Genomic DNA, 14,016 nt, shown 5'->3' with positions numbered 1-14,016 from the left:
TATTCTGAGGTTCTAGGGGTCTGACTGTGTGTCACTTACATTTTTACATGTATCTATAGACCCACTGGTCAGATTGTGCTAAAACTTGCAAACGGTATTCTTTAGCAGAAGTTATTGAGCGAATCAGAATCTGAGGGGCGGTATAGAGGCTGTCTGTCATTGCATAGGTACATAAAATAGAGAACCCCTTATCTGTGTCATTAAACTTGGCTGGGTTTTTTTTTTTTTTTTCCCCAAACCTATTTTTTCCGTTGTGCTCATGGAATCAATTACAACAAAATTAAAGGTGAGACTGCTGCAGCATCAGTGCTGCCCAGTAGAGGGGGCTGCTGTACCCCCAAAAAGCACAGCTGCAGAGGGAGGGAAGGAGAAAGAAGGAGGTGCTCCAGATTCAGATGTGGGGATGTAATCAGACAGCAGTCATCATACACAGACGGTCTTCGCTCTTGGCAGAAGAAGCTCTTCCCTCTTCAGGTATAAAGATGGGCTGTGCTATGCTCTGTGTGCTAGCCTGCTGTGTGCTGCAGCTCGCTGCGGGGGCCAAGCATACCACCGGACAGGTAAGCAGCTGGAGAGGAGACGATGCACTGACGTTATGGCTGATGGTACTATTAATACTACAGATGAATACCACCAGAACAGACCTGCTTGTAATAACACAGTACATTGTTTTTTGGTCAAAAAAAAAAAAGATTAGTCATGGGAAAACTATGCATGTTACAATAATAGTCTGAATCTGGTTGATGTTAAGTTAAACCAATGAATGTCAACATTGACCAAATAAGGTGGTAATTGTCTGAATGTAATGATTTACCAAAGCTTATTGGTAAATATCTGGAATTTGAAGAAATACATTGCTTTTCAGACATTTAAATAACCAAGTAATTGCAGGTTTATCATCAAATAATTTATTCCAGATAAATTGTCAATTAACAAAATAATCGTTAACATCAAACTATATATGTATTTCTGCATAGGAGGCAATGTGGTCCAGTAGTTAAAGTCCAGGGATAATAACAAGATGGTCACCAATTCAAATCCCACCTCTGCCACTGACTGGCTCACTGTGTACCCCTGAGCAAGTCACTTAACCTCCTTGTGCTCCATCTTGTGGATGAGATGTTAAATCAATGTCCTATTTTAAGTGACTCTGCATATAATGCACAGTTCACAGCCTGCCTCTGTAAAGTGCTTTGTGATGGTGGTCCACTATGAAAGGTGCTGTATAAAGATATTATTACAAATGCTTCATTCATGAGATTACAGTAATGCACAATTCAACACAGTGCTGAACAATATTGTGATCCACTTATGTACACCAACCAACATTCTGGTAAATTTATGTTTAAAACCATTCACAATGGTGTTGAAGGATATTGTACTCCAAATACTTATAGCTGGGTGGAAAATAGCATTCTGTTTTTTTCATTGGTTGTGACGAATAACTCATATAGACACTAAATAGAGACATTTACTTACTGCAGCATGCTAGACTTGTGGCCTTGCAATGCGTGAATGTGAGACATTTGGTTATTCTTGAGATAGTAAATGTCTGCAGTAAAGCGTCATCATTTTTATTTTAGACATTTGCCTTTTTTGCTTGGTAATTGTTGATATTTACCAAGTAAATCTAACATTTGCTAATATTCAGACTTTTACTGTAACATATGCACTACTAGAATTACATTGTAACTGCAGTTTAAGATGGCTAGAGTAGACTACTAGAATTACATTGTAACTGCAGTTTAAGATGGCTAGAGTAGACTACTAGAATTACATTGTAACTGCAGTTTAAGATCACTAGACTAGACTATTGAATTACATTGTAACTGCAGTTTAAGATGGCTAGAGTAGACTACTAGAATTACATTGTAACTGCAGTTTAAGATCACTAGACTGTATTGAATTACATTGCAACTGCAGTTTAAGATTGCTAGACTGTACTAGAATTACACTGTCACTGTAATGTAAGATCACTAGCCTGGACTAGAATGATGTTGTAACTGGTGTTTGAGATCACTGGACTAGACTGTACTAGAATTACATTGAAGGTACAGTTTGAGATCACTAGACTACACTAGAACTACACTGTAACTGCAATTTGAGATCACTAGAATTACATTGTAACTGCAATTTCAGCTCAATAGATTACACTGCATTTGATGCTTTGTTTGATGAATCTATGAACCTGTGTTGTAGGTAATTTTGAGCTCCAGCACCCCAGCTGTCCATGAGCAGGACTGCAGCTGTGTTTGCACTCTCAGGCGCCCCTCTCTGGAGCTGTGTATGCTGGATAGAGCCCCCCCATCCCCAAAGCCCCTCCCTGCCCCAGGGTCAAAGTGCAGGTGTCAGTGTGAGGTCACAGGGTTCAACCCCTGTGAGACAGAGCTAAAACTGGAGAAACTGAGGAGCAGGATCACCGATATCGACAAGGTACTGGGAATAGAGGGGAAACCAGTATAAAGTAAAAGAGGCCAACATTAACAAGGTACTGGGAATAAAGGGGAAACCAGTATAAAGTAAAAGAGGCCAACATTAACAAGGTACTGGGAATAGAGGGGAAACCAGTATAAAGTAAAAGAGGCCAACATTAACAAGGTACTGGGAATAAAGGGGAAACCAGTATAAAGTAAAAGAGGCCAACATTAACAAGGTACTGGTAATAGAGGAGAAACCAGTATAAAACAGAGGAGCCCAACTCTGAGATCACTTAGGACTGAGCCATCTCTCTCAGGTGCAGGGTATCTCTGTGATGCTGCGGCAGGCTCTGGAGAACGCTGACATCAGGAGACTGAGCAGCAATACCAACCGAGTCAGCATTCACCTCAAAACATTGGAGCAGGTGAGAGGTGGAGTGTCTGTCTGTGAGAGCTGTCTGTATGTTTCTGTGTGTGTGAAAGCCTGTCAGTCTGTCGGTGAGAGCTGTTTATGCTTCTGTGTGTGTGAGAGCCCGTCAGCCTGTCTGTGAGAGCTGTATGCATGTTTCTGTGTGTGTGTGAGGCTGTCAATCTGTAGGTCTGTCTGCCTTTCTCGCCCCGCCCCTATTATGCTTGCCCCTCACCCCCAGGCCCTGCGGTCCAATCATATGGCAGAGAAGGTGTTCCTGAAGAAGTTGCAGAGCTCACTATCCCAGAATGCCATGCTGTACCATAACTACAGTGAGGCAATGAGGTCACTGTCCCGAGAGCTGTACAAACTGAACGCACACCTGAGGAGCCTCCGAGCAACACAGGGCAGACACACTGTGAGTGAGAGCAGACACACTGAACACAGGGCAGACACACTGAGTGAGAGCAGACACACTGAACACAGGGCAGACACACTGTGAGTGAGAGCAGACACTGAACACAGGGCAGACACACTGTGAGTGAGAGCAGACACTGAACACAGGGCAGACACACTGAGAGTGAGAGCAGACACTGAACACAGGGCAGACACACTGTGAGTGAGAGCAGACACTGAACACAGGGCAGACACACTGAGTGAGAGCAGACACACTGAACACAGGGCAGACACACTGTGAGTGAGAGCAGACACTGAACACAGGGCAGACACACTGAGTGAGAGCAGACACACTGAACACAGGGCAGACACACTGAGTGAGTGAGAGAGCAGACACTGAACACAGGGCAGACACACTGTGAGTGAGAGCAGACACTGAACACAGGGCAGACACACTGTGAGTGAGAGCAGACACTGAACACAGGGCAGACACACTGTGAGTGAGAGCAGACACTGAACACAGGGCAGACACACTGTGAGTGAGAGCAGACACTGAACACAGGGCAGACACACTGAGTGAGAGCAGACACACTGAACACAGGGCAGACACACTGAGTGAGAGCAGACACACTGTGAGTGAGAGCAGACACTGAACACAGGGCAGACACACTGTGAGTGAGAGCAGACACTGAACACAGGGCAGACACACTGTGAGTGAGAGCAGACACTGAACACAGGGCAGACACACTGTGAGTGAGAGCAGACACTGAACACAGGGCAGACACACTGTGAGTGAGAGCAGACACTGAACACAGGGCAGACACACTGTGAGTGAGAGCAGACACTGAACACAGGGCAGACACACTGTGAGTGAGAGCAGACACTGAACACAGGGCAGACACACTGTGAGTGAGAGCAGACACTGAACACAGGGCAGACACACTGTGAGTGAGAGCAGACACTGAACACAGGGCAGACACACTGTGAGTGAGAGCAGACACTGAACACAGGGCAGACACACTGTGAGTGAGAGCAGACACTGAACACAGGGCAGACACACTGAGTGAGAGCAGACACACTGAACACAGGGCAGACACACTGTGAGTGAGAGCAGACACTGAACACAGGGCAGACACACTGTGAGTGAGAGCAGACACTGAACACAGGGCAGACACACTGTGAGTGAGAGCAGACACTGAACACAGGGCAGACACACTGTGAGTGAGAGCAGACACTGAACACAGGGCAGACACACTGTGAGTGAGAGCAGACACTGAACACAGGGCAGACACACTGAGTGAGAGCAGACACACTGAACACAGGGCAGACACACTGTGAGTGAGAGCAGACACTGAACACAGGGCAGACACACTGAGTGAGAGCAGACACACTGAACACAGGGCAGACACACTGTGAGTGAGAGCAGACACACTGAACACAGGGCAGACACACTGAACACAGGGCACTGTGAGTGAGAGCAGACACTGAACACAGGGCAGACACACTGTGAGTGAGAGCAGACACTGAACACAGGGCAGACACACTGTGAGTGAGAGCAGACACTGAACACAGGGCAGACACACTGTGAGTGAGAGCAGACACTGAACACAGGGCAGACACACTGTGAGTGAGAGCAGACACTGAACACAGGGCAGACACACTGAGAGAGAGCAGACACTGAACACAGGGCAGACACACTGTGAGTGAGAGCAGACACTGAACACAGGGCAGACACACTGTGAGTGAGAGCAGACACTGAACACAGGGCAGACACACTGTGAGTGAGAGCAGACACTGAACACAGGGCAGACACACTGTGAGTGAGAGCAGACACTGAACACAGGGCAGACACACTGTGAGTGAGAGCAGACACTGAACACAGGGCAGACACACTATGAGTGAGAGCAGACACTGAACACAGGACAGACACACTGAGTGATAGCAGACACACTGAGTAGAGCAGACTCCATCTTCAATGCACATCATTCTTGTACACTAGCAGTGGTGTATATTATATACTTCACAGTGTTCTGAGTATACCGAGTGCGCACCTTGTACATAAACTCTTCTCAACATTTGTGTTTGTTTCCTCTTGCCGGACAGGGGGATCACAATCTGGGTAACATAACCTTAGATCAGGACAGGGGGGCAAAGGTCAAAGAGCAAGGAGGGGCGGGAAAGGAACATTCCTCTCCTAGCCTCTCCCCTAGTCCCGCCCCTAACCACACAACCACATCCTCCTGGAGTGAGGAGACAAGCCAGCCAGGCAGACAGTGGGAGCTGTCTAACACAGGTAATACAGACGCTGACACTCACCGCCTCCTTCCTCATTCTCTCTCAGTGCGGGAGGATGGCTGCTCTCTCTGTCTCACCCGTCTGTCTCCCTCTGTGTGAGGATGGCTGCTCTCTCTGTCTCACCCCTCTCTTTCCCTCTGTGTGTGAGGATGGCTGCTCTCTGTCTCTCCCTAGTGTGTGAGGATGGCTGCTCTCTGTCTCCCCCTAGTGTGTGAGGATGGCTGCTCTCTCTGTCTCTCCCTAGTGTGTGAGGATGGCTGCTCTCTCTGTCTCTCCCTAGTGTGTGAGGATGGCTGCTCTCTCTGTCTCTCCATAGTGTGTTAGTGTGGCTGCTCTCTCTGTCTCCCATTAGTGTGTGAGGATGGCTGCTCTGGATCTCTATCTGCGGTGAGCCCACCTCTCCAACGTAGTGTTTTCAGGAGGAGTGGAGAGGGGGCCTGGTTCTCGGACCCCCTTTCCCAGGACAGCCCCCTCTACGTAGCTCCACTGCTGTTCGGGAGTTCCCTGCTGGAGTTCAGAGACATGGAGGCACTGGCGCGGGGTGAGAGCAGGTTCAGCTGTCTATCATTCAGTCATCATCCCATCATTTAATAATCCATAATTTACTCATTCTTTCATCTCCACAGCATGTATTCATCACCCACCTCTTTACCAGTCATTCATTTTATTAATGTTATTCATTCACCCATCTTTTATTAATTCATCATCCATCTGTCCAGTGAGTCATTCATTGTTCATTTACCATAATTATTGAATACGTTCATCATTCATCTATACAGCATACATACATTAATTTCTTATTCACCTGTACATCAGTCTTGCATTCATCACACATTCAAACTTTATTCATTCATCTACATCAAGTTACTCAATCATTCATCATTCCATAATTAATATATCCATAAATCCATCATTCATTTATTTGTCCATCATCTATCCATTCATACCTTAATTCATCAATCCATACTTCCTTCATTAATTTATCTATTATTTATTCATATTTTTGTTTATTTTATTTATTCAGCACTGCTAAAGATCAATCTCAGTGCTGTGTTATTACTCAGAGTCTCTAACCCCCCACCCCCACTCGGTGAGCCCCTCTCCCCCCCCACACACGGTCGATGAGGCTCCGGCTCAGGACACACAGTCTACAACTCCTCCTTCTACTACCTGAAGGCTTTCACTCGAACCCTGATCCGCTACAGCCTGGTCCAGCGCAGCCTGTGCGCCTGGGCCGAGCTCAGTGAGCTGCCCTCCCCCTCGCACGGGCATGGCTGGCGGGGTCACAATGAGGTCACGCTGGGGGCGGATGAGGGGGGGCTGTGGGTGGCGTACCCCTCTCTGCTGGAGGGGGAGCTGGTGCTGAGGAGGCTGGACTCGGAGGAGCTGCTGCTCAGGAGAGGGGAGGGAGGGGAGAAGGCAGCATGGAGCACGGGGCTGGGCAGGCACAAGTACGGGCTCTGCTTCCTGGCATGCGGGGTGCTTTATGTGCTGGAGCGGGGGGCGGAAAGGGAGGGGGTGGTCTCTCATGCCTTTGACTCACACACAGGATCACACACCTCCCCTGCACTCCCCTTCCCAGCCACCACACTCCTCACGCAGCTCTCTTACAACCCCCGGGACAGGCTGCTGTATGGCTGGGATGATGGGACGCTCCTCACCTACAGCCTGGAGTTCACATACTGAGAACGAGCCAGTGGGCCAGCTTGACTCCCTCTCGCGCCAATCTAAATTCATGACAGGTCATATCAGCACTGCCAAATTAATGCAACAAATCTACAGAAATATTGAATGTTGAGATATAGATATACACATATATAAAAAGTATCTCTGATCATTCTCCCTCTATCTCTCTTCCTCCCCTCCCCCTTCTCTCTGAATCTCTCATTCTCTCCCCTCACACAGCTGTGTTACTGATATTAAACCAAAAGGAAACCATACTGTCTAAAGTAGAAGGGGAGAGAAAAGAAAGGGAGGAGCATTTCTCAGAAACCAATTGAGTTAGACATGTATCAGCAAGGTTACACTCTTTCCTTCCTCACTGTGTAATTTTGTATATCTAACTATGTGTATTGACATAGATAGATTTTTAATTGGAACTCAGGAAATCTTGTTTTTAATAAAGAAATCTATTTTTACAGTTGTGTGCGTGTTGAAGAGCTGCTATTCAATATCCTGAAGATTGAGGTTCATGACTCTGCTGTTGTGTTTGACTCATTGTTTGAAGATTGAGGTTCATGACTCTGCTGTTGTGTTTGACTCATTGTTTGAAGATTGAGGTTCATGACTGTTGTTGTGTTTGACTCATTGTTTGAAGATTGAGGTTCATGACTCTGTTTTGTTTGACTCGTTGTTTGCGGTTCAGAATGTAGGTTTAACACTTGCATGGAAGGTAGGTTTCTCACACGCCCCACAGACAAAAGGGGCCTCAGGCAGGCCTGCTGCCTGATTTGGTCTCCCCAGCGTATCAGCATGCACAACTTTTGAATTAATTTTGTTTATTTAATTATTTTTAACTTTTATGTATTTATTGGAGTTAATTAGTTCATTCTTTTCTGTTGAGTCCCGCTGGCATAATTGTGTTCAATCTATTTATCCATTTACTTTCTTTTATTCTTCTATATGTTGCATTGTCTAATTTTAGCTGTTCTAATACTACAAACTTTACATCATTTATGTCATGTCCTTCACTGGTGAAGTGCTGTAGTATCGGTTCATTCATTTTTTTATTTCTAATTAATGAAAGGTGCTTCTGAATTATTTTATATAAAGTTGTTCCAGTCTCTCCAACGTATTTTATTTCATCACATTTTTCACAGGCTATTCCATAAACAACAATGTTATTTTTACAGTAGGTATTAGTTTTTAGTGGATAAGTGGTGTTCTTATGTTTAATTATATTTTTACTTTTGTCCATGTATTTACAAACTTTACATGTACTAGTGCAAGTATTTGTAGAACCTATTCTGTCAATTATTCTTTTATGTTTACTGTGAACTAGAATATCACCGAAATTAGCTTCTCTTTTGAATGCTACAACTGGGGCTTTCAGAAATACTTTTTTCAATTTTTCTGAATTATGTAGAATCCACAAGTGTTTCCAAACTATCTTAGAAATATTGGGCAAAAGTTTAGAGTATGTCATTACTAATGGGACTCTCTTGACCTTTTTATCTCTAATTTTATAATCTAGTAGATCATCTCTTTTTAGTTTGTCCACGTTTCTTAACTCTGTCTCTGTAATTCTTTGTATCTTCTTTTTTTAGATTTGTTTTTAATACATGTCTTTGTTTTACAGTCACTTTCTTTAGAGCATATTCTTCGTATTCCTATTCCTAGCCCCTTTGGGATTGCCCTTTTAGTGTGCATTGGATGTGCAGAGGACATGTGTAAATACTGGTGCATGTCAGTAGGTTTATAGAAGAGGTCAGTCTCAATTGAACCTTCATGTTTTGCTAATGTATCTAAAAATTATATTTCTTTTCTTGTCCATCGAAGGTCCACCTTAATATTACTGTGTATTTCATTTACCATTTTATGAAACTGGAAGAGATTCTTCTCCATGTGTCCAAACCCCAAAAATATCATCTACAAACCGAATGTATTCTAAAGGTACTCGTCCTGATTTTCTAAGTAACTGTTCTTCCCATTTCCCCATGCATATACTGGCAAAATGCATTCCTAATTAGATCCTATTGCTGTACCATTGTTTTGTTTGTAATTTTTATCAACAAATGTAAAATAACTGTTTTCTAAAACTATGTTGATCATGTTCACACCTCTGCTGTTGGTATTGATTTATCTAGTCTATCATCTAGTGCTTTTTGACAAGCTTCTAAAGTTTCTTTACGAGGGACACTTGGATACAAGGATTTTACATCCACATCCATGCAAAATAAAATTGTATTCTCTGGAAGGTTGTGCTTTAGTGATTCATGTCTTTTTAACAATTGTGTTGTATCCTTAACGATAGATAGATAGAGATAGATAGATAGATAGACAGACAGACAGCCTATAAAACAAAACAATCCTTAATCCATCATCATTGTAGTATAATTTATTGACAAACAGAAATGACTTGTTTTCTCTTTGCACAGCAGTGGTACTGAATCATTCCTGCTGCCATTAATTATAAAGGAGTCTGTTGTACAAGAGCAGTGGGTGGAATCACGTTTCCTTTTAACATTGCTGAAATTTTCAAGAAGTACTTTTTTTTTACTGTGTAAGAGAATTAAAATTAAAAAAAATAAATTTAAATCTTGAAAAATCTACTTGCCATTTTAACTGCAGTGGTTTAATCTGGAGTCTCGCTGATCTGAACTGGATTCTCAGCTGCGTGTGGCTGCACTGAACTGAATTCAAACCAAATCCTGTCTCAGCTCTCAAGCTCTCTTTACCCAGTCTCTAACTATTGTTCTTTCTTTCACAAATAAAATGTGTTTTTTAAAAAAGAGAAAAGATACAATCACTGTGCTTGAACACAATTCAATCTGCAAGAAAAACTGTATCTGTATTTTCTGTATAAAAATGCATTTACAACTTTACTGTCGCTGTACAGGAACAAATGCAAAAAAACAATGAAACACACCTCGAAATATAGTCCATCCGATACCACTTGAAAGATCTAAGCCATACAGAGATAATCACGGAAGTCTCAGTTTATTTCACTACAATTCAGAGCTTTTGATACAATGAAATATCTACTAGAAGCAGAGAAGCGTTTCAGCTAGTGCCTTCATCAGTGTTACTGACACTAGAAGAAACTGAGTCAAGCACACAAGCGTTTCAGCTAGTGCCTTCATCAGTGTTACTGACACTAGAAGAAACTGAGGCAAGCAGCTTGACTATCTTAATTTCTTCTATTTTTGTGCAGTTTCAAAACTGAGTGCTTTTTGAAGTTCTAGATTAAACTACCAATATCGCAGAGATGCTCAACAAACATGAGAAAAGAGTTATACACACTCACACACACACTGATGAAGACACTGACAAAGTATCAAACAGGTATTGTTAAAACAGAGCTATGTACATGTGTTATGATTCCTAGTGATAAACTATAGACAAGCTTAGACTAAAGTACTTAATATTTACAATCCCAGATCTATAGAGGAAGTATTTCTGCTTGTCTTTTTAAAACCTCAACACCCCTTAAAAAAAAACCAAAATGAAACATTTTTAAAATGAATTCCTAAACATTGTTCACTAATCTATTTTACATAATAAAGCATTATTTGTAAATAATAATAAAGTATTATAGAACAGACAATCAACAAAAAAAACTATTTTGTTATAATCCCTCCACAGTGCTCAAATTTAGAAATATAAAAGAAAATGGAATTCAAGGAGACATGTTTCCACTAGTCTGGAAAAATGTGTTTCTTTTAGTATTTCATTATCATCATTATCCAAGCGGTATCGCACAATAAATAAATACATGTTAAAAAGGGGGGGACGGGGACATCCGAATGACAGGGGTGGGGAGGAGTTGGGGTCCCAGTGACAGGGAGAGGAGGAGGAGGAGGGGTCCGAGTGACGGGGGTAGGGGTCTGTGTGACAGGGAGGAGGTGGGGTCACGAGTGACGGGGGAAGGGGAGGGTTCCCCCTTCTCCCCAGTCTGAGTGACAGGGGAGGAGGTGGGGTCTGAGTGCCGGGGGGAGGGGTCTGTGTGACAGGGAGGAGGTGGGGGTCCGAGTGAAGGGGGGGGGGGGGGGGGGGGGTCCGAGTGACAAGGGGAGAGGGGGGAGGGGTCTGAAGTGACGGGGAGGGTTCTGAGTGAAAGGGGGACTGTCCCCCTCCTCAGTGACAGGGGGAGGAGGTGAGGTCTGAGTGACAGGGGGGGGGAGGAGGAGGGGTCTGAGTGACTCCCCAGGAGGAGGGGTCTGAGTGGGAGAGAGTTCTTATCTGTCCCACATAGTTGTTGGGGAGAGAGTTAGGAGATGGATATATACATATTTTTACATATAAAAAAAACACATACTTAAATACAAAACTTAAATATACAAATGACCAGTAATAACAATAGACAATTGATAGTCATTACAACAACAATAATAACAAATTAAAACTACATTTTAGAAATCACACTACAATCATGAAATAAGGCTGGGGATGGCTGGAATTTTTAAATTATTATTATTTATTTTTTTTAGCTATTTACAAAACATCTAACAAAACGACTATATATATATTTTTTAGGAGAATATTTTTTTAACGCACTTTAATCGCACTCCTGTCTTGCCCCTCTTTGCATACCGTTATTAATTTCCTGTGGCATCATTTTAGTACATGCCAGGATTATGAGTGTAATCATCGTTTGAATATAAAATTAGTCACGGAAACGCATTATGTAGAAAAGCACTCAAACTGAGGGGCTTGTGAAAACCTGTGTGACGGTTCATTGGATAGAAAGAGGGTTACTTGTATCGAGTGTCAAAGTGAGTTCCAGTATCACAGACGTGCATCTAGTCTGCTGTACCATCTGCGTGCTGAACATGCTTTCAGTTCTACAGACAACAACAATACAGCAACAAATGAAACCCGTCAAGGAGTACTCTTAGAAATTCAGGATCGCTGCAAACCCATGAATCAAGGCAAGTGTGATCCTAGAAGCATAACCAGCGCTGCTGGATAGCTACACACCAATTAACATTGTAGCTTTGTTTTATTTCAATAAGCACATTTATTTAGAAATGATATTTACAGTTAAGGAGGATATAACCGTTACTCAGTGAATTTTTTTGTTTTAATTTAATTTCAAGTTATGAATAAAAGAGAATTTTAAATGACTTCAAAACGGCAATGGTGGGAACATCAGTTTATGTGTAAAGGAAACTGATCATTGTAAATGCAGCAAGGCGAGTAATAAACTGACTCCACTGCGATTTAGCAGTTTGTTCACACAACTTAACGACAAATGCTGGAATTGTAAATAAATCTAAAACTATAAAGAGAATCCAGAAATAGGAAACGGTTTTTATGCTGGGCTGTTTATTGGATAATGATGATGATGATCGCATCAGTAAAGAACAAACTTCAACGAGATGGACACAGTAACTCTATCCATGAAATATTTTTGTAAAATCACTTGACAGCCCTAATATCAATCGCAATTAATCTAGCGATTACAATTTTAATCTCAGTTAATCTGGGTTTTAATTGCATATTTAACTGATGCAATTACTGATTTCATCACATTCAAATTTGTTTTATTGCTGATATTAGTATTGGTATTATTATTGCCCATCTAAAAACCAGTTTTTCTTATTTCTGGATTCCTATTGTTGGTCCCTCTTCACAACTTGCACAGGAATCCTTATTACAAAAACTGGGTTTATACAGGAACATCTAACTGAAATGCTTACAAGTGTATCATACTGACATGATGTAGCTTGATGCACAGGCTTGCAGAGATCCTGAATTTAAAAAAAAGTTTCATTTGTTGTTTACCAAAAAACAAATCTAATTCGGCTCTCTTTACCTTCTCAAGTTGTTAATAAAAGACATTAAAATTATGCTTTTCTTTTTTCACTTCCCCCCTCACCTTTTTCTGATGTCTGCAATCATTCTGAGAGCTTCTCATTGCCTGTCTCAGGTACATGCAACACAGGATAGATCAGGGCTGTTAGACTCGGCTCCTGGAGGGCCATAGTGTCGTCTGGCTTTCTTTCCGCCCGAGCTCTTAATTACTTAATTGGTCTAATGATTTGATTAACTGGACACATTTAACACTTCTCTTCAGGCCTCAAAATGTAGTCTACCTTGAATCAAGTGCATTTTTAAAACCATCAACTGTAAAAGACCTTGAAAAATATTAAATATGTCAAATTGAACTATTAAATAAATGTCAAATTGAAAATAATTAGATCAATTAACTTTACTGACAGCTCAAGTTGGAATGAAAACCAGAAGACCTTGCGGCCCACGAGGACTGGAGTTTGACACCCCTGGGGTAGACCAGTGGTTCTCAATCCTGGTCCTGGGGGAACACTGCCCTACTGGTTTTTGTTCCAACCAAGCTCTCAATTTCTTAATTGAACAATTGGCTTAATTGGACTTTTTAAGTAGTGTAGCTTATAAAAAGTTGGAGAATTTAAGTTCCTAATATAATTTTATACCTACATTGAAATCTCCATCTGTTTAAAATAATAAATTATTAGTTCAATTAAGGGTTCAATTAAGTAATTGAGCGCTTGGTTGGAACAAAAACCAGTAGGGCAGTGTTCCCCCAGTACCAGGATTGAGAACCTCTGGCTAGACGATCAAAGTCAACATGTGCCTATAGCAGTGGGAGCCAGCGCCATCTAGTGGTTATCTAGTGTGGATTAAATTAAAAAAGAAGTGAATCTGAAATTATATTCAGGGATGGAAATATGACTCCTATTGTAAAGCAGTTTCACCCACTGCAGGTTTTTAATACAAGCTTGATTAGCTACAGTGTATAGGAGGCTTGGTGGTCCAGTGGTTAAACTAAGAGGCTTGTTACCAGGAGTTCAATCCCAG

General features: G+C 42.3%; 1 protein-coding gene across 1 annotated transcript; it reads left to right on the top strand.

The window, feature by feature from the left end:
• Nucleotides 1-417: 417 nt before the first annotated feature.
• LOC121299056 (olfactomedin-like protein 2A) lies at nucleotides 418-6,584 on the top strand. Its single transcript, XM_041226553.1, has 6 exons — nucleotides 418-560; nucleotides 2,200-2,433; nucleotides 2,735-2,842; nucleotides 3,068-3,244; nucleotides 5,326-5,515; nucleotides 5,870-6,584. Exons 1-6 carry the CDS (start codon nucleotides 483-485, stop codon nucleotides 6,106-6,108), a joined length of 1,026 nt encoding a protein of 341 aa, XP_041082487.1. The 5' UTR covers nucleotides 418-482; the 3' UTR covers nucleotides 6,109-6,584.
• The last annotated feature ends 7,432 nt before the right edge of the window (nucleotides 6,585-14,016 follow it).

The sequence above is a fragment of the Polyodon spathula genome, chromosome 24, assembly GCF_017654505.1.
Source record: "Polyodon spathula isolate WHYD16114869_AA chromosome 24, ASM1765450v1, whole genome shotgun sequence".
Lineage (NCBI taxonomy): Eukaryota > Metazoa > Chordata > Actinopteri > Acipenseriformes > Polyodontidae > Polyodon > Polyodon spathula.
This window is presented reverse-complemented; position numbering and strand designations above follow the sequence as displayed.

Coding starts and splice junctions, on each gene's coding strand:
- LOC121299056 (XM_041226553.1), top strand. CDS start 483: ATGGGCTGTGCTATGCTCTGTGTGCTAGCCTGCTGTGTGCTGCAGCTC. Junction 2,843..3,067: donor ACCTCAAAACATTGGAGCAG/GTGAGAGGTGGA, acceptor CCTCACCCCCAG/GCCCTGCGGTCCAATCATAT. Junction 3,245..5,325: donor CAACACAGGGCAGACACACT/GTGAGTGAGAGC, acceptor CTTGCCGGACAG/GGGGATCACAATCTGGGTAA.